The 21,571-nt window shown below is 39.4% G+C and overlaps 1 protein-coding gene across 4 annotated transcripts in view; it reads right to left on the bottom strand.

Annotated features, from left to right (window-relative positions):
• The window catches only part of MYO16 (myosin XVI), a 904,557-nt gene that overhangs the window by 146,262 nt on the left and 736,724 nt on the right, over positions 1-21,571 (bottom strand). For all 4 annotated transcript variants that reach the window (XM_073664248.1, XM_073664251.1, XM_073664257.1 and 1 more), the window contains exons 29-32: positions 16,781-16,877; positions 8,100-8,340; positions 5,355-5,665; positions 1,940-3,091 (exon numbers count right to left, since the gene is read on the bottom strand). In XM_073664248.1, the coding sequence (XP_073520349.1) occupies positions 1,940-3,091; positions 5,355-5,665; positions 8,100-8,340; positions 16,781-16,877 (1,801 nt within the window). The remainder of the gene's footprint in view (positions 1-1,939; positions 3,092-5,354; positions 5,666-8,099; positions 8,341-16,780; positions 16,878-21,571) is intronic.

The raw sequence follows: 21,571 nt of genomic DNA, 5'->3' as shown, positions 1-21,571 counted from the left end.
TGAATATCAAGCTTGCCATTTTCTACAAGTACAGTTAAGTGCGGGAAGGACATGATAAAATGTTATGATGATTTTCCAGGCTTCCAGGAACATGTTCTCCAAGAAGTAATTATCAAATTATAAGTCAAGTATGAAGTTAGCTAGTCACAGACTCTATACTATAGAGGTAAATGCAGGATACAATGTGCCAGGCTGTGTCCTTAGAGGAGGCTGTCATGAAGCTAATTAAGAGTTTTCCTGAAGGTGATATTTTTCAGAAAGCTGCCACCTGCTTCCAAATCTGAGAACTGATTTATATTTATTCATACAGCTCTTGGCTGACAGTGCTGTGTCACACAAATAACTTAGCATTAAAGAGTAACTAAAGCTTTATAATTTTTCTTTTATATTTTTTGACCTTTTAATTCTAAGCAGATCGGTGGGGTCCGGGTGCTTGCATTTAAAAGGGTATTTAAATATAAAAAAATGATCAAGGTTTAGTTGCTCTTTAATATTAAAGGGTACCTGTAAACTTGGAAAATACTGTGCAATTTAAAGGCATTATTCTATAAAGCAGGAGGAGCAGAACAGATTAATCTATAAGTTTATGAAAAAAGATTCAGTGTGACTTGTAGGAGTCTTGTAAGCAGCCCTAATTAAAGAGGTTATCCAGGACTTTGCTTATTTTTCCCTCTTGGGCTAAGAAATTACAGAAAGGCAGTTTCTAACTACCTGCTTGCTTTGCCAGGCACCAATCTATGTTGGGTCAGAATAGTCACAGTTTTATTTGACCCCTTTTCAACAGGGTCTCTCAGGGTTTCTCTAGGTCTATTGACCTGCTCTGTTGATGGGGCGTCACTGTCAACATTATGCAGATTTACAACTGGATACCCGCAGGTAGGCAGAGGGGGACTGGCTGTAAATCAGCATGAAGTCGGCAGTCTCGCTCCTTCACAAAGCAAAGCACACGAATCTGTATTGACAATGGGATTTCACCAGAAGCCACAGAATCACCGGCAGGAGAGGTCTCTGACTGCTCTGAACCGGCAGAGATCAGTGGTGGGCAGAAGAGGCAGGTAGTTAGCAACTACCTGTCTGTAATTAAGAAAGTCCTGGATAATCCTTTTAATGATCTACAGCCTTCTCTTTATCTGTACGCATATAGAGCTAATTGTCAATCACTGATTAAGATCACCCACTGGACTCCTGATACCAGAATGTGCAGGGATTTCAATGAATAAAATACAGGATGTACTTAATATTTTCCCACAAACCTGTATATCAATCATTTCTGTTTCATTTTCTCTGTAAGATTCTTCCAGCAAATCAGACTGCATCTTGAATGTGACAGGTCCGCTTTAAATTAAGAATAGTACAGACTGGGTATAATAGCGAAAATGCTAAAACTAGAACTACAACTGTAGATTGTGTTCAGCCACCACAATCAGCAATGTTCATTATTATTCAAGAAGGAAATGAGATTTGGGATATGAGAACTGCTTTTTATCTAAATAATAAGAACATTCTTGACATGGAAGTCATTGAGGAAGAAGGTTTTAAAGCACATATTAGGCAGTATTACAAAACTTTAGCTCAGATCTGATAATTGTAATAACTGTAGTATTGAGTTTTGTGTAATAACAACACATAAATTGGGTTTTACTGACAGCACAGTAATGTTATTTATACCTGTTTTTGTTCACAACAAAAATATATATTTAACAATGGGCAGAGGCAGACACAGACAGAAGAGGGCCCCTGTGCGAGAACAAGTATGGGCCCTTTGCAGCTCAATAGCTCATCATAATGCACAATTCCACCTGCTTTGGCCCTCTTACATCTTGGGCCCCTGTGCAGCTGCACAGGTTGCACCAATGGTATGTCCACCCCTGAGTATAATCCACTCACTAGAAAAACATTTTTCATAGAACTGGATGTCACAATATAATCAATAAGTTACCTTCAAGTTCACGAATCTTGCGGCCAGCAGCAGATTTCCTCAGTAGACTCCTTCCCGAATTAAAGAGCGTAGTTAACTCATCAAGAGGGCTAGTAACTTGACTTGTATTCGTGACACTGCTTGGGAATGAAGAAGGAGATTTATTCTGTATTGTTCGCGCAATTTTCACTGGAGAGGAAAAGGGCAGTTTGGTCATTGGGCTACTTGAACTATCAGTCAAAACAGGGCTAGATCTAGATAAAGATCTTAGTGTCTCTGAATTTATAGTCTTTTTAGCTGTGCTAACTAACAAAGCATATGGAGTCTCTGTTGGAAAAGCAAAGTGTGTTGAGGACTGGTAAGAAGCTGAGGAGGGTTGTACAGGGGGAGTAGATGGCGGGGACATCCTACTGGATACACTAAATACAGTTAGAGCTGGTGATGATGGCCTTTCATTTTCCCCTTTTTGATGTTTTGAACACTGAGGTGATGAAGGAGTAGAGCATTCGGATTGTATTACATAGTTAATATTTGTTTCAAGAACAGGGAGTTTTATAACTTCAAGTGGTGTCAAAGGTGATTCATCAGAAGCAGGAGAGCAAGTTACAGGAGCAGGGGGAAATACCAGAAGAGGAGGTCTATGAGGAAGGAGGTTTGGGAATGGAGCTGGTATGTCACAAGGTTCCTTGGCCAGAACATCCTCCTTTTTACTGCCATTGTAACCATCAACGGTAGATAAGTTTATGTTCTGTAAAAATAATTGGGAACTTCCAGTTGTCACCGTATTGCTATTAATTTGATCATGATGGAAATATTTCATCTCTTCATAAACCGCTTCTCCCTGTTCAGGACTGGTGGCCTCAGCGGAATTATTCTTCTTGGCATTTCCAACCATCTCAATATATACCGGTTCATTTTCATCTTCCTCCCGTGACATATACAAAGTTAGATTTCCTTGGTGAGGTCCATCTGCAGAAGCCGCCCTTTGCATGGTCCCAAAGTCACGATAACTTTTTTTGATTAACATACTTAATGGCTTCCCTTCTAATCTGTGCACACATATCTCTTCATAAGAGCCACTTAGCTTTGTATTAGGACTCCTCTTTGGTTTGGGTGGTGGAATTTTTTTCATTGTGCTGTAATCATCACTATGTGGCCTTGGCCGTGACAGAGCTGAAAATCAAAAAGTATATTGACTTAATTAGACATTTTGGCCAGTATTTAGCCATCTATTAGAAATGTGATAATTTTTTGTATTAATTGAAAATATAGGTACATAATCTATGAAAATGTGTAAATCATTTAAAGGATATAAACATCTTTAGGGGAATTTTTTTCACTTAAAGGGAACCGGATAGCTGATGCATTCTGCCCAATCCACGGGCAGCATGTATCAGACATTGGCTGTATGATTTCAGTCATATATGTTTGACTGTGAAACTATGCGGCATTTGAGAGAAAAACATAGTTTAATTGCCTCCGGAGACCAGGAGACTAGTCGTATGTGTGGAACCCTAGTGGCTTCTCCCCTCCCGCAGCCCTGGAGTGACAGGTCTTTCTATGTGTGTATCTATGGGGAGATATCTGTCACTCCAAGGTCGAGGTTGAAGAGAAGCCACCAGGGACCAGTCTGTTTGACTTGCCTGCCGTGCGCTTTGGTCCCTGGTGGCTATTAAACTATGTTTTTCTCTGAAATGCCTCAGCATTTCAGAGTTGAATATACTTGGCTAAAATCATGCAGCCAGTGTCTGATACATTATGCTCGTGGATTGGGCAGCATGTATAAAATGTCTGGTTCCCTTTAAATGCATGTATTTTTGGCTCAAAATATTTATTTACCGTACGGTTTCATTAAAGATTTTGTACTATTTACTGTTTTGTTTTATTGCTGGCTGCAAAATGAGTTAAAGGGGTAGTCCCCTTTCAATGATTTTTAGCCAATAGGCTCAGTGATGTACAGTATAAAATAGTAAACTGAACTTTATTCATCCTCCATAGGTCCAGCATTGCTTCTCCACGCTCCTTCAGCCTTTGTGGTGACATCATGTAGAAAATAGTGCAGCCAATCATAGAGCTCAGCAGCTCAGCCAAAGTAGATGGTATGAGCCGCTAAGTAAGTGATTGGCTGCAGTGCTGTCAATGTGATGTCACCGTTGCAGCCAATCAACAAAAACTGAAGCAGCAACAAAGAGGCAGTGTTGCACCCAGGAAGGGCAAGCAAAGCTCAGTTTTTTATTTTATACATCATTGAGTTTAATGACTAGAAATTGTTGAAAGGGGATGTTGGAACCCAACATGGACAATATCTATCATACGTGTAATATGAATGACTGAACTCACAATTTGATCCACAAACTCTGTATAGCACTAAAGTTCATCAAAGGACTACATCAAAGAGATTGACCATGTGCAGTGGAGTCATAAAACCTGTGAGGTGGGAAGACATTGTGTGTCTTGTGGTGTGATGCCTTTTGTACTATCGATAAAGTAAAGAGAGAGCACCTACATGGGAGATGGACATCTTCTCTGGCCTCTTGAAAGGTACATAACCCCTGTGGTGTTTTGATTACAAACCATTGTTCTTCAAGTTGACCTCTTATCACCAAGCAAAATGCAGCTGAACCTGTCCTCAGGCCACTTTATACAAAGACCTTTTGGCTATATACCAGACGCCATCAGCAGGAAGATGAAGACCACTGCAATCACGTATGAACTCTGATACTCTTACCAATTCTATACCTAAGAGCGCCACCATCAGAAGAGTGTCTGCATCAGCAGCCATGTGCATGTTTCTGGAGAACTTCAGAGACGGTGACCTGATTGGATGGTACCATTATGTGGAGGTGTTACAGGGATGGGCAATGTATGGGCCATGTCTGACTGTGTAACTGATATAAAGGTAGCACATCAAATTAGTTAGGCATTCTTCTTCTTCTCACTTCCCATCTTCTACCACCCTCTCCTTTTACCTTTTCCCTTACATTGTTCCCTTGTCCCTTAGTTAGGTTTCCCTTATGTATGTTATTGTAAATATCCTATTTGTAATAAATCCCCTTTTAAAGATCTTGTTAATTAATATTAACTGGCACCCCCAAACTCAGCAGATTCTACAGGAGATAACCCCATTATCTAAGAATCCTAAAGTAAGCTTGTTCTAATGGGAACATTTAGAAATCAGTTAGCAATAGACATGACAACACAGAGGCTACCAAGGCAAACTGCAATTTTTTAATTAAACCAAATTATAAAACTTATTTTAGCCAAAAATACATGCATTTAAAAAATATGTTCCTGAAGGTGTCCATATCCTGTAAATATTTATTTTAGTAACCTTTCAGTGATATTTCAAAGCAAGCTATAAAAGCTCTCAGGAAGGTAATGAACTTAAAAATAGATATGATCTGCTAATATATGAGTTATTCCAAGTTTAGCTTACCATCATTATCAATTTCCTTAGTAGCTGCTATGAGACAGGCACTAACAGCTTCATAAGAAGCACTTAATCTTGTGGTAGGATTTCGCTTTGGTTTTGGAGGAGGTTGTTTTCGAGGTGACTGTAGATTACCACCATCATCGAAGCTTAATACTGTGTGTAACGAAAGAGATCTTGCAGATGCTCCAGATGCTGAGCGAGATAAGCTTGCAGTAGTAAATGGAGCCATCACAGAAGAAGAATGAAAAAGATTAGGTGTGGAACGGTATCCTACAAGACGACTTTCCAAAACCTTCACATTTTTTTCATCAGTTCTGAAAAATTAAGCATAATAATGATTATGTTAGAAAATATATAATTGAACAAAACATAAGCAGACAACAGGGACATACTAAGTTAGTGGAAAGGAGTCCTTGTTTGCCAGAGCAGAGGGCAGCTAAGAGACCCAGCATTTCTATACATTACTCTAAAGCCCCCGTCTCACATAGCGATATCGCTAGCGATATCGCTGCTGAGTCACGGTTTTGGTGACTCACCAGCGACCTCACCAGCGATGTCGCTGGCCCCTGCTGTGAGGTCGCTGATCGCTGCAAAGTGTCCTGGACCATTTTTTGGTCGTCGGCCTCCCGCTGGCCAGCACACATCGCTGTGTGTGACCAGCGGGACCAACGATCTGGCTGTTAACTATGGTAAACAGCGGGTTACTAGGGGCACGCGCGCACTTAGTAACCCGCTGTTTACCATGGATACCACTCTGCTACGGTGCTCGGAGGCTCCCGCGCACCATAGCAGAGTGGTATCCATGGTAAACAGCGGGTTACTAGGTGCACACGCGCACTTAGTAACCCGATGTTTACCATAGTTACCAGCCTGCTCCTGCTTGCAGCAGGCTGGTAACTGGAGCAGGACATTGTGGAACGATTCTTTCCACGATATCGCTGCTCCCCTGATCGCTGGTGAGCCTGCCTGTTTGACAGCTCACCAGCGATGTATTAGCGATGCAGCAACGATCCCTGACAGGTCGTATCGTTGTCGGGATTGCTGCTGCATCGCTTAGTGTGACGGGGCCTTTAAGCTGAGCATTCCTAGAAATGCTTGTTTCCTGATAATCGGGCAGTGTAAACAAGCTGCCAAGTGTAGCTGGTCATAGCTTGTCTGGACAATAAGAGCAAACCATAGTATTTTTTTAAGGAAGGGGTTTTATTTTTTGGAAAAAGGAAAATGTTGGGCAGCACGGTGGCTTAGTGATTAGCACTGCAGCCTTGCAGCACTGGGATCCTGGGTTGAAATCCTACCAAGGACAACATCTGCAAGGAGTTTGTATGTTCTCCCCATGTTTGCGTGGGTTTCCTCTGGGTTCTCCGGTTTCCTCCCACACTCCAAAGATATACTGATAGGGAATGTAGATTGTGAGCCCCAATGGGCACAGTGCCAATAATGTCTGTAAAGCGCTGTAGAATTAAAGGTGCTATATAAGTGAGTAAAATAAATAAAATACATTTTTCTGAAGCTTAAATATGCAATATACAGTAATAAGGTTAGTGGTAGAAATGAGTGGATCTTTTGAAATTTGAATTTGCAGACTTTGACAAATCTTCCCCTGCAATTTGATTTGCGGTAAAAAAAAGTTCACGTTAATCTCAATACTAGAAAGCTTGTAATCTCTTGGAAAATCCATGTCGGGGAGAGGAGAGAGAGAGAGATAACCTTGTTGACCATAAGAGCTTACTCTTCACATGTGAGAGAGAAAGAGCCACGCTAACCATACTAGCTCACACTCTACAGGAGAGAGAGATATGACCCCACTGATCATAGGAGCTTACACTCTACAGGAGAGAGCTAGAGAGGGCTCTTCTGACCATAAGAGCTTACAATCTGCAGGAGAGAGAACCTCTCTGACTATAGGATATTATACTCTACAGGAGAGAGATAGAGAGGACTCTTCTGACCATAAGAGCTTACAATGTGCAGGAGAGAGAGTGAGGACCCTGATTACCATACAAGCTTATACTTCACAGGAGAGAGATAGAAAGGACCCTGCTGACCATTAGAGCTAACAATTTACAGGAGAGAGAGAGAGGACCCTGATGACCATACAAGCTTACACTCTACAGGAGATAGATAGAAAGGACCCTGCTGACCATAAGGGTTTAAAATCTACAAGAGAAAGGGAGGAGACCCCTCTGACCATAAGAGCTAGCACACTACAGAAGAGAGAAACTTACCCAGTGACACTGGAGATGGAAAACAACTCTGCAGTACAAACTGTGCTCCGCTGGGAACCTCTGATCTGTGATGGCCCAGGTACAGGTACTGACCCCCACTTTACAGGGTATGATAATCCTTAGGAAGTCATAGCTGCAGGGCACTATGGGGATCACCATGCGGCAATGCATATTAATATTAGCGTGCTTTCTGATGCTTCAGTGATGTGAGAAATTGTGCCTGGTAAGTTCTTTTTTGTGAACCGCAAATCGAATCTAAAAATGTTCAAATTTGCATGAAACCACAAATTTCAGGAAGTTCGACACAAACTCAATCCTCCGTGGAACAATCTGTTCATCTCTAGTTTATGGTTAATTCCTTTCTTTATACAGGGTTCACATGATATGTTCTCTACCACGGCAGGAGAATATGCTGAATATTTGTTTACTTGGCAAAAACGAAAAGTTGAGTATTTTAAAACAATCATCATTGACATCTTTTGATTATTATCATAATGAATATATTTATGATTTGAAAAATTACCTGGTGGAGATGTCATTCTTATTACCAGATGATCCTGTTGTGTCATTATTTAGATCTGGATCGGCGCGAAGTCTGTCTTTCTCACGGGCAATGTCCGATACATTCTGAAGAACCAGAGGGTTGTAGGCTTTCTGTCCTAGGTTTTCCACAGTGAGCAGGAAATCTTCAATACAAGAATCCTCACTTTGCTTCATGCTCATTTTCTGACGGACATGGTGACGGGCTAAAAACCTCCTCACCACTAAAGTAAAAAACATAAGTGAGTAATAAATAATATGTCATTTTATATTAAATAGTTCACATCTGAAAACATATTATGGATATTTTGTCAAAGTGGGAGAAGAGGGTTGCATTCACAATCCAACACAATGGGCAGCACTTTGAACACATTTTATAAGTGGTCATAAACTTGTAAAAAACTCATGAAAGAATAAAGTTACGTTAAAACCAAGCACACCATTGTTTTTCTTATGAAATTCTCAATAAGTTTGATGTGTCACATGACCCTCTTCCCATTGAAAAAAGCAAAGTTGGACCCAAAATGTCCGACTTTAAAATGGCCACCATGGTCACCACCCATCTGGAAAAGTTTTCCCCCTCCCATATACTAATGTGCCACAAACAGGAAGTTGATATCACCAACCATTCCCATTTAATTTAGGTGTATCCATATAAATGGCCCACCCTGTATAACTACCATATTTAACACAGACCTTCAGAATAAAAAACAGAGAGATTGAAAACACATTTATTCATTACTTAATCAGGAATTTTTAGTTTTTGCGCTTTTGTTTTTTTCTATCCTTTTTCCAAAAACCATAACTTTTTTTTCTTTTCCTTTGACATAGCCATATGAAGGCTTTTTTTTGCAAGAACAAGTTGAAGTTTTGAATGACACTATACATTTTATCCATATAATCTATTGAAAAAAAGGGAATAAAATTCCAAGTGTGGCAAAATTAAAAAAAAAATGCAATTCCACCATTGCTTTTAAAGTTTTGTTTTTACAGCTTTTATTTTGCAGTAAAAATGACTTAGCGCCATAATTTTCCAGGTCAATACGATTAAGGCAATACAAAACATGTCCAGCAACATGGTTTATTTGTCTACGCATTTCAAAGTCCCATACTTCTTCATCAGGACAAACCACAGTGGTTTGACCTGATGAAGAAGTGTGGAACTTCACAATGAGTAGACAAATAAACAGCATTCCTGGATTTATTTTTCCTTGTCCATCATCTATTTACCAGCAGCACAAATTTAACCCATTCACGCCATTCTCAGATGTTTCCCAAGCTGTGGATCTGCAACAGCCATGAGCTTTTACAGTGGCTATGGCCACACTACCATACCAGATGAGCACCATTGCACACAATCTTCCCATTTTTACCCGGATAAGACCCTATTGCGCTTACTCCAGTTTTTTGCCCAAATTTTTTTTTAGTAGAGAAAAAAAATTGAAATTTGCAAAAAATAAATGTTGTTTGTGTCGCTGTTTTCTCAGACCTGTAACCTGGTGATTTTTCTCATCCTAGGAGCTACACATGTGATTATTTTTTGGTCACTGAACTGACATTCCTATTGAAACCATTTTGAGATAGATGATGTTTTTATCTCATCTTTATTGCATTCATTTAAGGAACAGCAGTGACCAAAAAGGTGTTGTGATTTTTCTTTCTTTTTTTGTGCCATTTTATGTATAGTTTCAATAATTCTATATATTAGTATATTGGACTTTTGTCCAATATTTTTTTTTCTATATTTTATTTCTTTATTTTTAATGGGAAAAGGGTTGATTCAAATTTTTATACTTTTATATATGGAAGTGAATACTTTGTCCGCAAGGATTTGCAATCTAGAAGGGAAGGGGGATAAAGTGTATGAGGATAAAAGCTGCTGATATGGCAGTGGTGTGGCAGCGGATTTATTGCAGGTTGTAAACATTTTTGAAGAGATGGGCTTCCCGGTGGCATTTTAAGGCATCAAAGGTGGTGGATAAAGCTCCAGAGTACAGAGAAGGTAAGAAAGAGATACTGGAGATAGTTATGTGAGGAGGAAACAAGAGAAGAGCAACGAATGGGATCTTGTGAGGATCAAAGATGATGTATGGGGATATCAGGATATTAGGTCAGAGGTGAATCAACAGAAAAGCTTTGTAAGTCTTTCTTAGTATTTTGAAGTATATTCTCTGTGCAATGGGGAACCAGTAGGATTGGCAAAGGGCAGATGCAGAGTAATAACAAGGGGAGAGGTTAATTAGTATGCCAGCAATGTTAAAAGGTTGTCAGATACATAAAATGCCTTGCATAAATATCTATTTTTAAGCCCTAACCAATTTTCTTTATCAGAAAATTCCTTACTGTTCTCTCTATTATGTTAATTCTTATTTCTGTTTGTTTTTTTACTTTACTTCCAGTGACATATTGTTTGAGTTGAAGTCACTTCCCACAGCCTCTGTCACGCCCCTGGAACAGGACACTATCAGGCGGTGTTACTTACCATATGTTCTATTACTGCCACCTTCTGCCAAGAATGAATTGTGGTGATAGAAATAGAGAAGTGTCCTGAAATGGATCGTCATCAGGGGACAGTGTTGCTGTCAATCACCTTGCTTCTATCACCATGATTCATTCCGGACTGTTAGAATTTGTATTATGGCAAGAAAAAAGCAGCTAAGTAAAGAAAAACGAGCGGCCATCATTACTTTAAGAAATGAAGGTCAGTCAGTCCGAAAAATTGAGCAAACTTGGAATGTGTCCCCAAGTGCAGTTGCAAAAACCATCAAGCGCTACAAAGAAACTGGCTCACATGAGGACCGCCCCAGGAAAGGAAGACCAAGAGTCACCTCTGCTTCTGAGGATAAGTTTATCTGAGTCACCAGCCTCAGAAATCGCAGGTTAACAGCAGCTCAGATTAGAGACCAGGTCAATGCCACACAGAGTTCTAGCAGCAGACACATCTCTACAACAACTGTTAAGAGGAGACTTTGTGCAGCAGGCCTTCATGGTAAAATAGCTGCTAGGAAACCACTGCTAAGGACAGGCAACAAGCAGAAGAGACTTGTTTGGGCTAAAGAACACAAGGAATGGATATTAGACCAGTGGAAATCTGTGCATTGGTCTGATGAGTCCAAATTTGAGATCTTTGGTTCCAACCACCATGTCTTTGTGTGACGCAGAAAAGGTGAACGGATGGACTCTAAATGCCTGGTTCCCACCGTGAAGCATGGAGGAGGAGGTGTGATGGTGTGGGGGTGCTTTGCTGGTGACACTGTTGGGGATTTATTCAAAATTGAAGGCATACTGAACCAGTATGGATACCACAGCATCTAGCAGCAGCATGCTATTCCATCCGGTTTGCGTTTAGTTAGACCATCATTTATTTTTCAACAAGACAATGACCCCAAACACACCTCCAGGCTGTGTAAGGGCTATTTGACCAAGAAGGAGAGTGATGGGGTGCTACGCCAGACGACCTGGCCTCCACCGTCACCAGACTTGAACCCAATCGAGATGGTTTGGGGTGAGCTGGACCGCAGAGTGAAGGCAAAAGGGCCAACAAGTGCTAAGCATCTCTGGGAACTCCTTCTAGATTGTTGGAAGACCATTTCCGGTGACTACCTCTTGAAGCTCATCAAGAGAATGCCAAGAGTGTGCAAAGCAGTCATCAAAGCAAAAGGTGGCTACTTTCAAGAACCTAGAATATAAGACATATTTTCAGTTGTTTCACACTTTTTTGTTAAGTATATAATTCCACATGTGTTAATTCATAGTTTTGATGCCTTCAGTGTGAATGTACAATTTTCAAAGTCATGAAAATACAGAAAAATCTTTAAATGAGAAGGTGCGCCCAAACTTTTGGTCTGTACTGTACCTCTACATCACAATAAAATATGAGTTCCCGACCGATGACATATAGGCACATAATGGCAATCGTGCGTGGCACAGGAGCTGTGCCCGCGCAATTGCCACCACTAGTTCGGCTTACGTAATAGCTAAGCATCGGCTTTCAAAGCCAGGAGTGGTGCACGCACCGCCCTGGGCAATTTAACCCCCTAAATGCTGCAATCGATATCGCAACATTTAGGAGACTGGGAGAGGGATGGGGCTCCCTCTCCTGTCCGATCGGCACCCCCTGCAACATCAATCATCATGAGGCCACGATCAACGTCATGCTAATCTGAGGTTGTGATGTCAACATCTGGATCTTCCAGCTACACCAAGCCTCTTAGACCATACTGAGAGCATGGTCTAAGAGGCTTCTGTCAGTGAAAGATTGACAGGAATAAAGCATTTCAATGCTGGTGCATTGCAATACATTATAACAGCGACCTGAGTGCTAAAAGTTCCATAGAGAGACTAAGTAAAAAAGTCAATGCAAAGTTAAAAAAAACATGAAAAAATATATATTTTTTTAAAAATCACAAAATAATTAAAAAAATATTATACCCATGAATTCGTAATTTTATGTAAAAAAAAAAAGGACACATATTTGGTATTGCCACATCTGGAACGACCTAATCTATAAAACTGTCACACCAGGTAATCCCTTCAGTGAACATTGTAAAAAATGAAAAAAAAAAATGATGCAAAAAACTATGCTTTTCCATCATACCACCAAACAAAAAGTGGAATAAAACACGATCAAAAAGATGAATGTAAATAAAAATGGTACTGCTGAAAATGCCATCTTGTCCCACAAAAAACAAGCTGCTATACAGCTCCATCAGTGGAAAAATAAAAAATCTATAGTTTCTTTTTTCTATAAAATTGTTTTTATTGTGTAAAAGCAGCAAAAAAATAAATGATATAAATGTGGTATCGCTGTAATCATACTGAACCAAAGAATACACTGTGTTCCAAATTATTATGCAAATAATATTTTCTCAGATTTTCCCAAATTACCTATATGAATTGCAGTCATTGTAATTTTCCAGTCAAATAACTATTAGAGTACAATTGAAAGGTTTTTGTACAAACTGCCTATGATAACAGTATATTTTTAAAAAAATAAAAAACTCAAACTGCACTCAAAATGCATGTTCCAAATTATTATGCACAGCAGAGTTTTCAACCTTTTCATTTTAAGCTCCTTTCGAACAAGCGGTCCTATGTGCAAATGTAACATCACCTAGAATAAAGTTTTGAGTTGAAAACTGTTTGATTTCAGTTTGTAATAACCTGCTAATGCTTATAATTTCAAAAATGACCATTTTTTTGTTCTTTATTAAAATGAAAAGGTTGAAAACGCTGCTGTGCATAATAATTTGGAACATGCATTTTGAGTGCAGTTTGAGTTTTTTATTTTTTAAAAAATATACTGTTATCATAGGCAGTTTGTACAAAATCCTTTCAATTGTACTCTAATAGTTATTTGACTGGAAAATTACAATGACTGCAATTCATATAGGTAATTTGGGAAAATCTGAGAAAATATTATTTGCATAACAATTTGGAACACAGTGTAAAATGATCCTATCAATTTTACCACACGGTGAACAGCATAAAAAAAACAAAAAACAATTCCTAAATTGCAGGTTTTTGTTCATTCTGCCTTCTAAAAATTGGAATAGAAAGCGATCAAAAAATGTTATGTACCCGGAAAAGGGTAAAAATAAAAATGTCAAATTGTCGCACAAAAACAAGCCCTCATATGATTCTGTTGGCAGAAATATAGAAAAATTATAGCTCTCAAAATATGACAATGCAAAAACTTGCTTTTGAAAAAAAAAGCGTCTTTTAGTGTGTGACAGCAGCCAAACAAAAACAGATCTAAATCTGCTATCACTGTAATTACACCAGACTGAAGAATAAAGTCGTTAATCACTTATACCGCAAGAGGAATGGTGTAAAAAAATAATTACAACAATTCTTGACGTGCTAATAATTTGTTCATCCTGCCTCCCAAAAATCGAAGTAAGGTTCAGGTCACATCTTTCCTGCGACCTAGGCTGAGCGCTTGCACAGGGGTTTCCGTGTAAATTTCAGAATTGCGTGATTCAGACGGAACCTACGACCGAAAATTCCCTATAATGAGGGAGATGGAGACAATGTAGGCGCTGTCTGGCCTATGAACTGGCTGTGTTCATCTTTTTAAGCGTGCATAAAAGCGGGGCCGGGCCACAGTTTTGTGCACTTCTGAAAAGAAGGACACCGCTGAACAGAGGCCAGATGGAGTCCAGAGTAACTCTGCTGCCTCATTATAATGAATGGATCAATCAGGGGTTTCATCTGAATCATGTCATTCAGTGATTTAGATGGACACCTTGATGTAAGTGCTCAGCGTAGAGCACAGAATAAACCATTCCAGCAACTGCAATATGGTGTTTCTTCCCTTCTGAGCTTTGCACTGTGCCTCAAAAGTAGTTTTTGACCACATGAGGTGTATTGACGTACTCAGGAGAAATTGTGTAACAAACTGTACTGTTCAATTTTCCATTGACTCAGTCCAATGTTATACAATTTATGAATTGCCTGAGGGATAAAAATGCTCACTACACCCCTAGTTGAATTCCTCAAGAGGTGTAGTTTCCAAAATGGGGTCACTTGTGGGGGTTTCTGCTGTTTTGGCATGTCAGGGTCTCTTCAAATGTGACATGGCATCCGCAATCTATTCCAACCAAAATTGCACTCTAGAATTTAATTGGCGCTCATTTCCTTCTGACGACAAACAGTAGTTTAACACCACATACAGGGTATCGGTGCACTCAGGAGAAATTGCACAACAAACTGTATGGTTTATTTTCTCCTGTTATCCTTGTGAAAATGCCAAATTTGCGGCTAAAACAATATTTTTGTTTGAAAAAGTAATTTTTTCTTTTTTTTCTTCCACATTGCTTTAATTTCTGTGAAGCACCACAAGGGTTACTAAACTTCTTGAATGTGGTTTTTAGCATTTTGAGGGGTGTAGTTTTTAAAATGATTTCATTTTTTGGTATTTTCTGTCATATATGCCCCTCAAAGTCACTATAAATGTAGTGTGGTCCCTAAAATATATATATTTTTTTTAATTTTGATGGAAAAATGAGAAATTGCTGATAAATTTTTAACCCTTATAACTTCATAGCAGAAAAAAATATGTTTAAAATATGATGCTTATATAAAGTAGAATTGTGGTAAATATTATTTATTAACTATTTTGTATGATATAACTCTCTTATTTAAGAGCATAAAAATTAAAAGTTTCAAAATTTCAACATTTTCTAATTTTTTACCAGAATTCTGATATTTTCACAAATAAACACAAAATGTCTATCAAAATTCACCACGACCATAAAGTACAATGTGTTATGAAAAAACAGCCTCTGAATCACTGGGATACCTTGTAGTGTAACAGAGTTATTGCCTCATAAAGTGACACTGGTCAGAATTGTAAAATTTAGCCTTGTCAGGAAGGTGAAAACAGGCTCGGCGGTGAAAGGGTTAACGATTAGAGGGTGCAATATTACAAGAAGGAAGGCCACAGTGGAGGATGTTATAGGACTTAAGGCCCCGTCACACTTAGCGACGCTGCAACGATCCCGACAACGATACGACCTGTCAGGGATCGTTGCTGCGTTGCTATGTGGTCGCTGGTGAGCTGTCAAACAGGCAGGCTCACCAACGATCAGGGGAGCAGCGACATCGTGGAAAGAATCTTTCCACGATGTCCTGCTCCTGGTTACGAGCCTGCTGAAGCAGGAGCAGGCTGGTAACTATGGTAAACATCGGGTTACTAGGGGCACACGCGCACCTAGTAACCCGTTGTTTATCATGGTTACCACTCTGCTACAGTGAGCGGGAGGTTACCGCTCACTTTAGCAGGCTCGTAACCATGATAAACAGCGGGTTACTAGGTGCGCGTGTGCGAGATCGCTGCGATGTGTGCTGACCAGCGGGAGAGCAATGACCAAAAAATGGTCCAGGACACTTTGCAGCGATCAGCGACCTCACAGCAGGGGCCTGATCATTGCAAAGTGTCACACATAGTGACATCGCTGGTGAGGTCGCTGTTGCGTCACCAAAACAGTGACACAGCAGCGATCTCGCTATGTGAGACGGGGGCTTTACAGATACAATCAGGACTTACAAATCTACAATCTTTGCAATAATACCATGCATTGCTTATATTTTGCACCATACTTTGACCTGTCAGTCAAATAATAGATGCATATGCATGGCAGACACAGCGGTCTTTGGCAGAGTGATCCAATGAGATGACAAAGGGAGCTTCTAAGGTGGTAAACATCCACAATAAGAGATACATTTGATCCTCGCTGCAGTCAAAAATCGGTTCAGCAGATACTATTAACAGAGCTCCACGACACTGGTATTGACAGAGCTCCACCAATCAGATGAAGTAATAATATAGCAGTTCGAAATAATGACCCATTCAAAGTGACATACTTTTATATCATGGGGCAGGAAGGGTTTAATAAAACTTTTTTATATAAAACATGAGATTTGGTTTCAATTGATTGTGTGTGAGAGTAGAAGTCTTTTAATAAGTTAGTAAAGCTACAGCCGTATTCACTTCTATAGGGCTGGTAGAATGCTCCAATCACAAGGGATTTTAAGAATCCCATTCAAGTGATTGTGGAGGGTCCAGCAGTAGAACCACCCACCCTCATTAATAATATCACCTTACCTGTGGATATAAAGTACATATATTAATACAAAACAGGTAATATTTCAATATTATACCTTGCTGGCAAAGTACAATTTTTCTTTGCAGCTGAACACACATGTCATTAAGTTGATCAGCCTGCCAGTATTTTAGGAAAACTTTTCGAGCTCCAATCTATAAGACAAAAATAAAATCATACATTTATATAAAAAAAATGTGCAATCCCAACTTTACACAATAGCTATTGATACTCATGGGAGTAAAATTGTCAGTAGTAATGAGACGTACACAGTACAAATAAGATAACTCAGTCTGAGAGAAAGAAAGTCAATGCTTAAGAGATGATAAAAACTAATGATGATAAAAGTGAGGTTCCCAATATATTATCTACAGCAGGGAAAGTATCAATCATGCCCAGGGTGGGAATGCACGAAGCAAGAGAGAGATTTCAGAGCATGTCAGCTATTAATCAAGGCCAATGTGGAGGCATTGGGCAGGGGTGGAGTGGCAAGCCAAACACTTGTGGGGACTAAGATACTGTCAGGACACCAAACAATTAATTTGCATAATGAAATTTGATTTTCACTACAATGTTGACTCTATTTGGGGGCCACAGAGGTATGTTTGAAAATGTCTTAAAGTCTTCTACCTTGCACTGTAGATAGCTTTATAGACTTAAACCATCTGGCAGACCATTTTTATAGGCGTTGCATAGCTTTAAGGAAGTTACATAGTTTTATATTTTGCAAGCACATTTTATTATTTGTCCAAAGGATAGATGATAAGTAGCTGATCACTGGAGGACAACTGCATGAAACCCCACTATCAGGAGAAAGGGTTTCCTGAGCTTGAATATATTCCTTGAATGAAACAACACTACTCATGCTTGACTGTCACTACATTCAAATGAAAGACATGCAACTAACATTTTTGTGACTGATGAAAGTACCAGTTGTGTGATCCACAGTGATTGCAACATTTATCACCTATCCTATCATAGAATGGTAGAGTTGGAGGGGACCTACTGGGTCATCTGGTCCAACCCCCTGCTCAAAGCAGGATTCACTAAATCATCTCAGACAGATGTCTGTCCAGCCTCTGTTTGAAGACGTCCATTGAAGGGGATCTCACCACCTCTCGTGGCAGCCTGTTCCACTCATTGATCACCCTAACTGTCAAAAAGTTTTTTCTAATATCTAATCTGTGTCTCCTCCCATTCAGTTTCATCCCATTGCTTCTAGTCTTTCCTTGTGCAAATGAGAATAAAGATGATCCTTCTTCAATGTGACAGCCCTTGAGATATTTGTAGACAGCTATTAAGTCTCCTCTCAGTCTTCTTTTTTGCAAGCTAAACATTCCCAAATCCTGTAACCATTCCTCATAGGACATGGTTTGCAGACCCGTCACCATTCTGGTTGCTCGTCTCTGAATTTGCTCCAGTTTGTCGATGTCTTTTTTAAAATGTGGTGCCCAAAACTGGACGCAGCATTCCAGATGAGGTCTGACCAAAGATGAGTAAAGTCCGATAATGACTTCACGTGATCTAGACTGTATGCTTCTGTTAATACATCCCAGAATTGTATTTGCCTTTTTTGCTGCTGCATCACACTGTTGACTCATGTTCAGTCTATGATCTATTAGTATACCTAAGTCTTTTTCACATGTACTGTTGCTTAGCTCTATTCCTCCCATTTTGTACATGCTTTTTTCATTTTTATTGCCCAGATGTAGTACTTTGCATTTTTCCATGTTAAAAACCATTCTGTTAGTTACTGCCCACTGCTCCAGTTTATTTAGGTCTTTTTGAATCCCCTCTCTCTCTTCTCTAGTGTTAGCTATCCCTCCTAGCATTGTGTCATCAGCAAATTTAATCAGTTTACCCTCAATTCCTTCATCTAAATCATTGATAAAGATGTTGAACAATACAGGTCCCAGGACAGAGCCCTGTGGTACCCCACTTGAGACATTCATCAAACTGGATGTGAAGGCATTTACGACCACTCTTTGAGTCCGATCACTAAGCCAGTTATGATTCCACCTAACAGTTGCCTTGTCCATTCCATACTTGGTCATTTTTTCAATAAGGATAGTGTGAGATACTTTGTCAAATGCTTTCCTAAAGTCAAGATACACTATATCTACAGCATTTCCCTGATCCACCCAGTCAGTGATTCTGTCATAGAAGGAAATTAAGTGAGTCTGACATGACTTGTTAGTTACAAACCCATGCTGTTGATAGAGGATAATTGTGGGTCAACAGCTTTACTTATTTTAGATCTAAAAGTTATGTAACTTTCTAATTTATCCTACATTTCAACAATTCATCATTTTCAAGATCTTTAGAACTTTATTTACTGTCAGTAAATAGTAACATCCATTGTACAGATACATAGAGTAGTCCTTATGCACTATTCACACATCACTGACCGATGACTCCCATTCTTAGTGGAATATTTTGTGATGTTTGGGATCTATTATATAATAGTATGGATGTTAAGAATGTTACGATGCTGATGTTAAGATGTTGAAGACTATTCTTGCCATTAAGCAAGGATGGCAACCCAGACAGAACTACTGACACAGATTCTAAGAAAAGATGTGAATAGATGAGCAATACTAATTTCTCTACTTATCTGTACAATAGACTGGTTGCTTTTACCTTCACTAAGCTATGTAAGCAGTTACACAAACACAACTCCTTTGGTTATGAATAAAGCATAGTCCTGTACAAATACATGGTGGCCAAAAAGTAGGTGCATAGGTGAATCAATTAAATTTATCACAACAGAATATGGATAAACATACATACTGGCACACAACAAAAGAAATAAAAATAATATATTTTACATATAAATACTGTATATATTTTATAATGATGTATATTTATATATAAAAATAGATTTCTGTTGCCTGATCTTTATGCACGACAAAATGACTGGACCAATGTGAACCAAATTTGATACATAAGTAAATCCGAAGCTTTGGAAAATCCTAGGCTGGGTTTCAGTTCACTAGCACCTATTATTCGTGACATACAGTACAGACCAAAAGTTTGGACACACCTCATTTAAAGATTTTTCTGTATTTTCATGACTATGAAAATTGTACATTCACACTGAAGGCATCAAAACTATGAATTAACACATGTGGAATTATATACTTAACAAAAAAGTGTGAAACAACTGAAAATATGTCTTATATTCTAGGTTCTTCAAAGTAGCCACCTTTTAATTTGATGACTGCTTTGCACACTCTTGGCATTCTCTTGATGAGCTTCAAGAGGTAGTCACCGGAAATGGTTTTCACTTCACAGGTGTGCCCTGTCAGGTTTAATAAGTGGTATTTCTTGCCTTATAAATGGGGTTGGGACCATCAGTTGTGTTGTGCAGAAGTGTGGTGGATACACAGCTGATAGTTCTACTGAATAGACTGTTAGAATTTGTATTATGGCAAGAAAAAAGCAGCTAAGTAAAGAAAAAAAGAGTGGCCATCATTACTTTATGAAATGAAGGTCAGTCAGTGTGAAAAATTGGGAAAACTTTGAAAGTGTCCCCATTTGCAGTTGCAAAAACCATCAAGCGCTACAAAGAAACTGGCTCACATGAGGACCGCCCCTGGAAAGGAAGACCAAGAGTCACCTCTGCTTCTGAGGATAAGTTTATCCAAGTCACCAGCCTCAGAAGTCGTAGGTTAACAGCAGCTCAGATTAGAGACCAGGTCAATGCCACACAGAGTTCTAGCAGCAGACACATCTCTACAACAACTGTTAAGAGGAGACTTTGTGCAGCTGGCCTTCATGGTAAAATAGCTGCTAGGAAACCACAGCTAAGGACAGGCAACAAGCAGAAGAGACTTATTTGGGCTAAAGAACACAAGGAATGGACATTAGACCAGTGGAAATCTGGGCTTTGGTCTGAGGAGTCCAAATTTGAGATCTTTGGTTCCAACCACCGAGTCTTTGTGAAACGTAGAAAAGGTGAACGGATGGACTCTACATGCCTGGTTCCCACCGTGAAGCATGGAGGAGGAGGTGTGATGGTGTGGGGGTGCTTTGCTGGTGACACTCTTGGGGATTTATTCAAAATTGAAGGCATACTGAACCAGCATGGCTACCACAGCATCTTGCAGCGGCATGCTATTCCATCCAGTTTGCGTTTAGTTGGACCATCATTTATTTTTCAACAGGACAATTACCCCAAACACACCTCCAGGCTGTGTAATGGCTATTTCACCAAGAAGGAGAGTGATGAGGTGCTACGCCAGATGACCTGGCCTCCACAGTCACCAGACCTGAACCCAATCGAGATGGTTTGGGGTGAGCTGGACCGCAGAGTGAAGGCAAAAGGGTCAACAAGTGCTAAGCATCTCTGGGAACTCCTTCAAGATTGTTGGAAGACCATTTCCGGTGACTACCTCTTGAAGCTCATCAAGAGAATGCCAAGAGTGTGCAAAGCAGTCATCAAAGCAAAAGGTGGCTACTTTGAAGAACCTAGAATATAAGACATATTTTCAGTTGTTTCACACTTTTTTGTTAAGTATATAATTCCACATGTGTTAATTCATAGTTTTGATGCCTTCAGTGTGAATGTACAATTTTCAAAGTCATGAAAATACAGAAAAATCTTTAAATGAGAAGGTGTGTCCAAACTTTTGGTCTGTACTGTATTTGCAAAGAAAAAAAAAGCCATTCTCTGAGCTAATCAGTTGGGTCACAGCGAGCAGAAGGGACTCCCCAGGAGATCGAATCCCATTTCCCATTTCAGCATTTTAGGACCTATTGTTCTCTACCTAATGCTGAGACATCAAAATTTTGCTCATAATAACCCAGCCATTTTTCTTTATTTGCTGTGAAAAGACTGTACATATAC

Source organism: Phyllobates terribilis, unplaced genomic scaffold (genome assembly GCF_046119375.1).
Source record: "Phyllobates terribilis strain yellow unplaced genomic scaffold, ASM4611937v1 Scaffold_2__4_contigs__length_985480577, whole genome shotgun sequence".
NCBI lineage: Eukaryota > Metazoa > Chordata > Amphibia > Anura > Dendrobatidae > Phyllobates > Phyllobates terribilis.
Note: the sequence above shows the minus strand (reverse complement) of the source record. Positions and strands in the feature narration are given on the sequence as shown.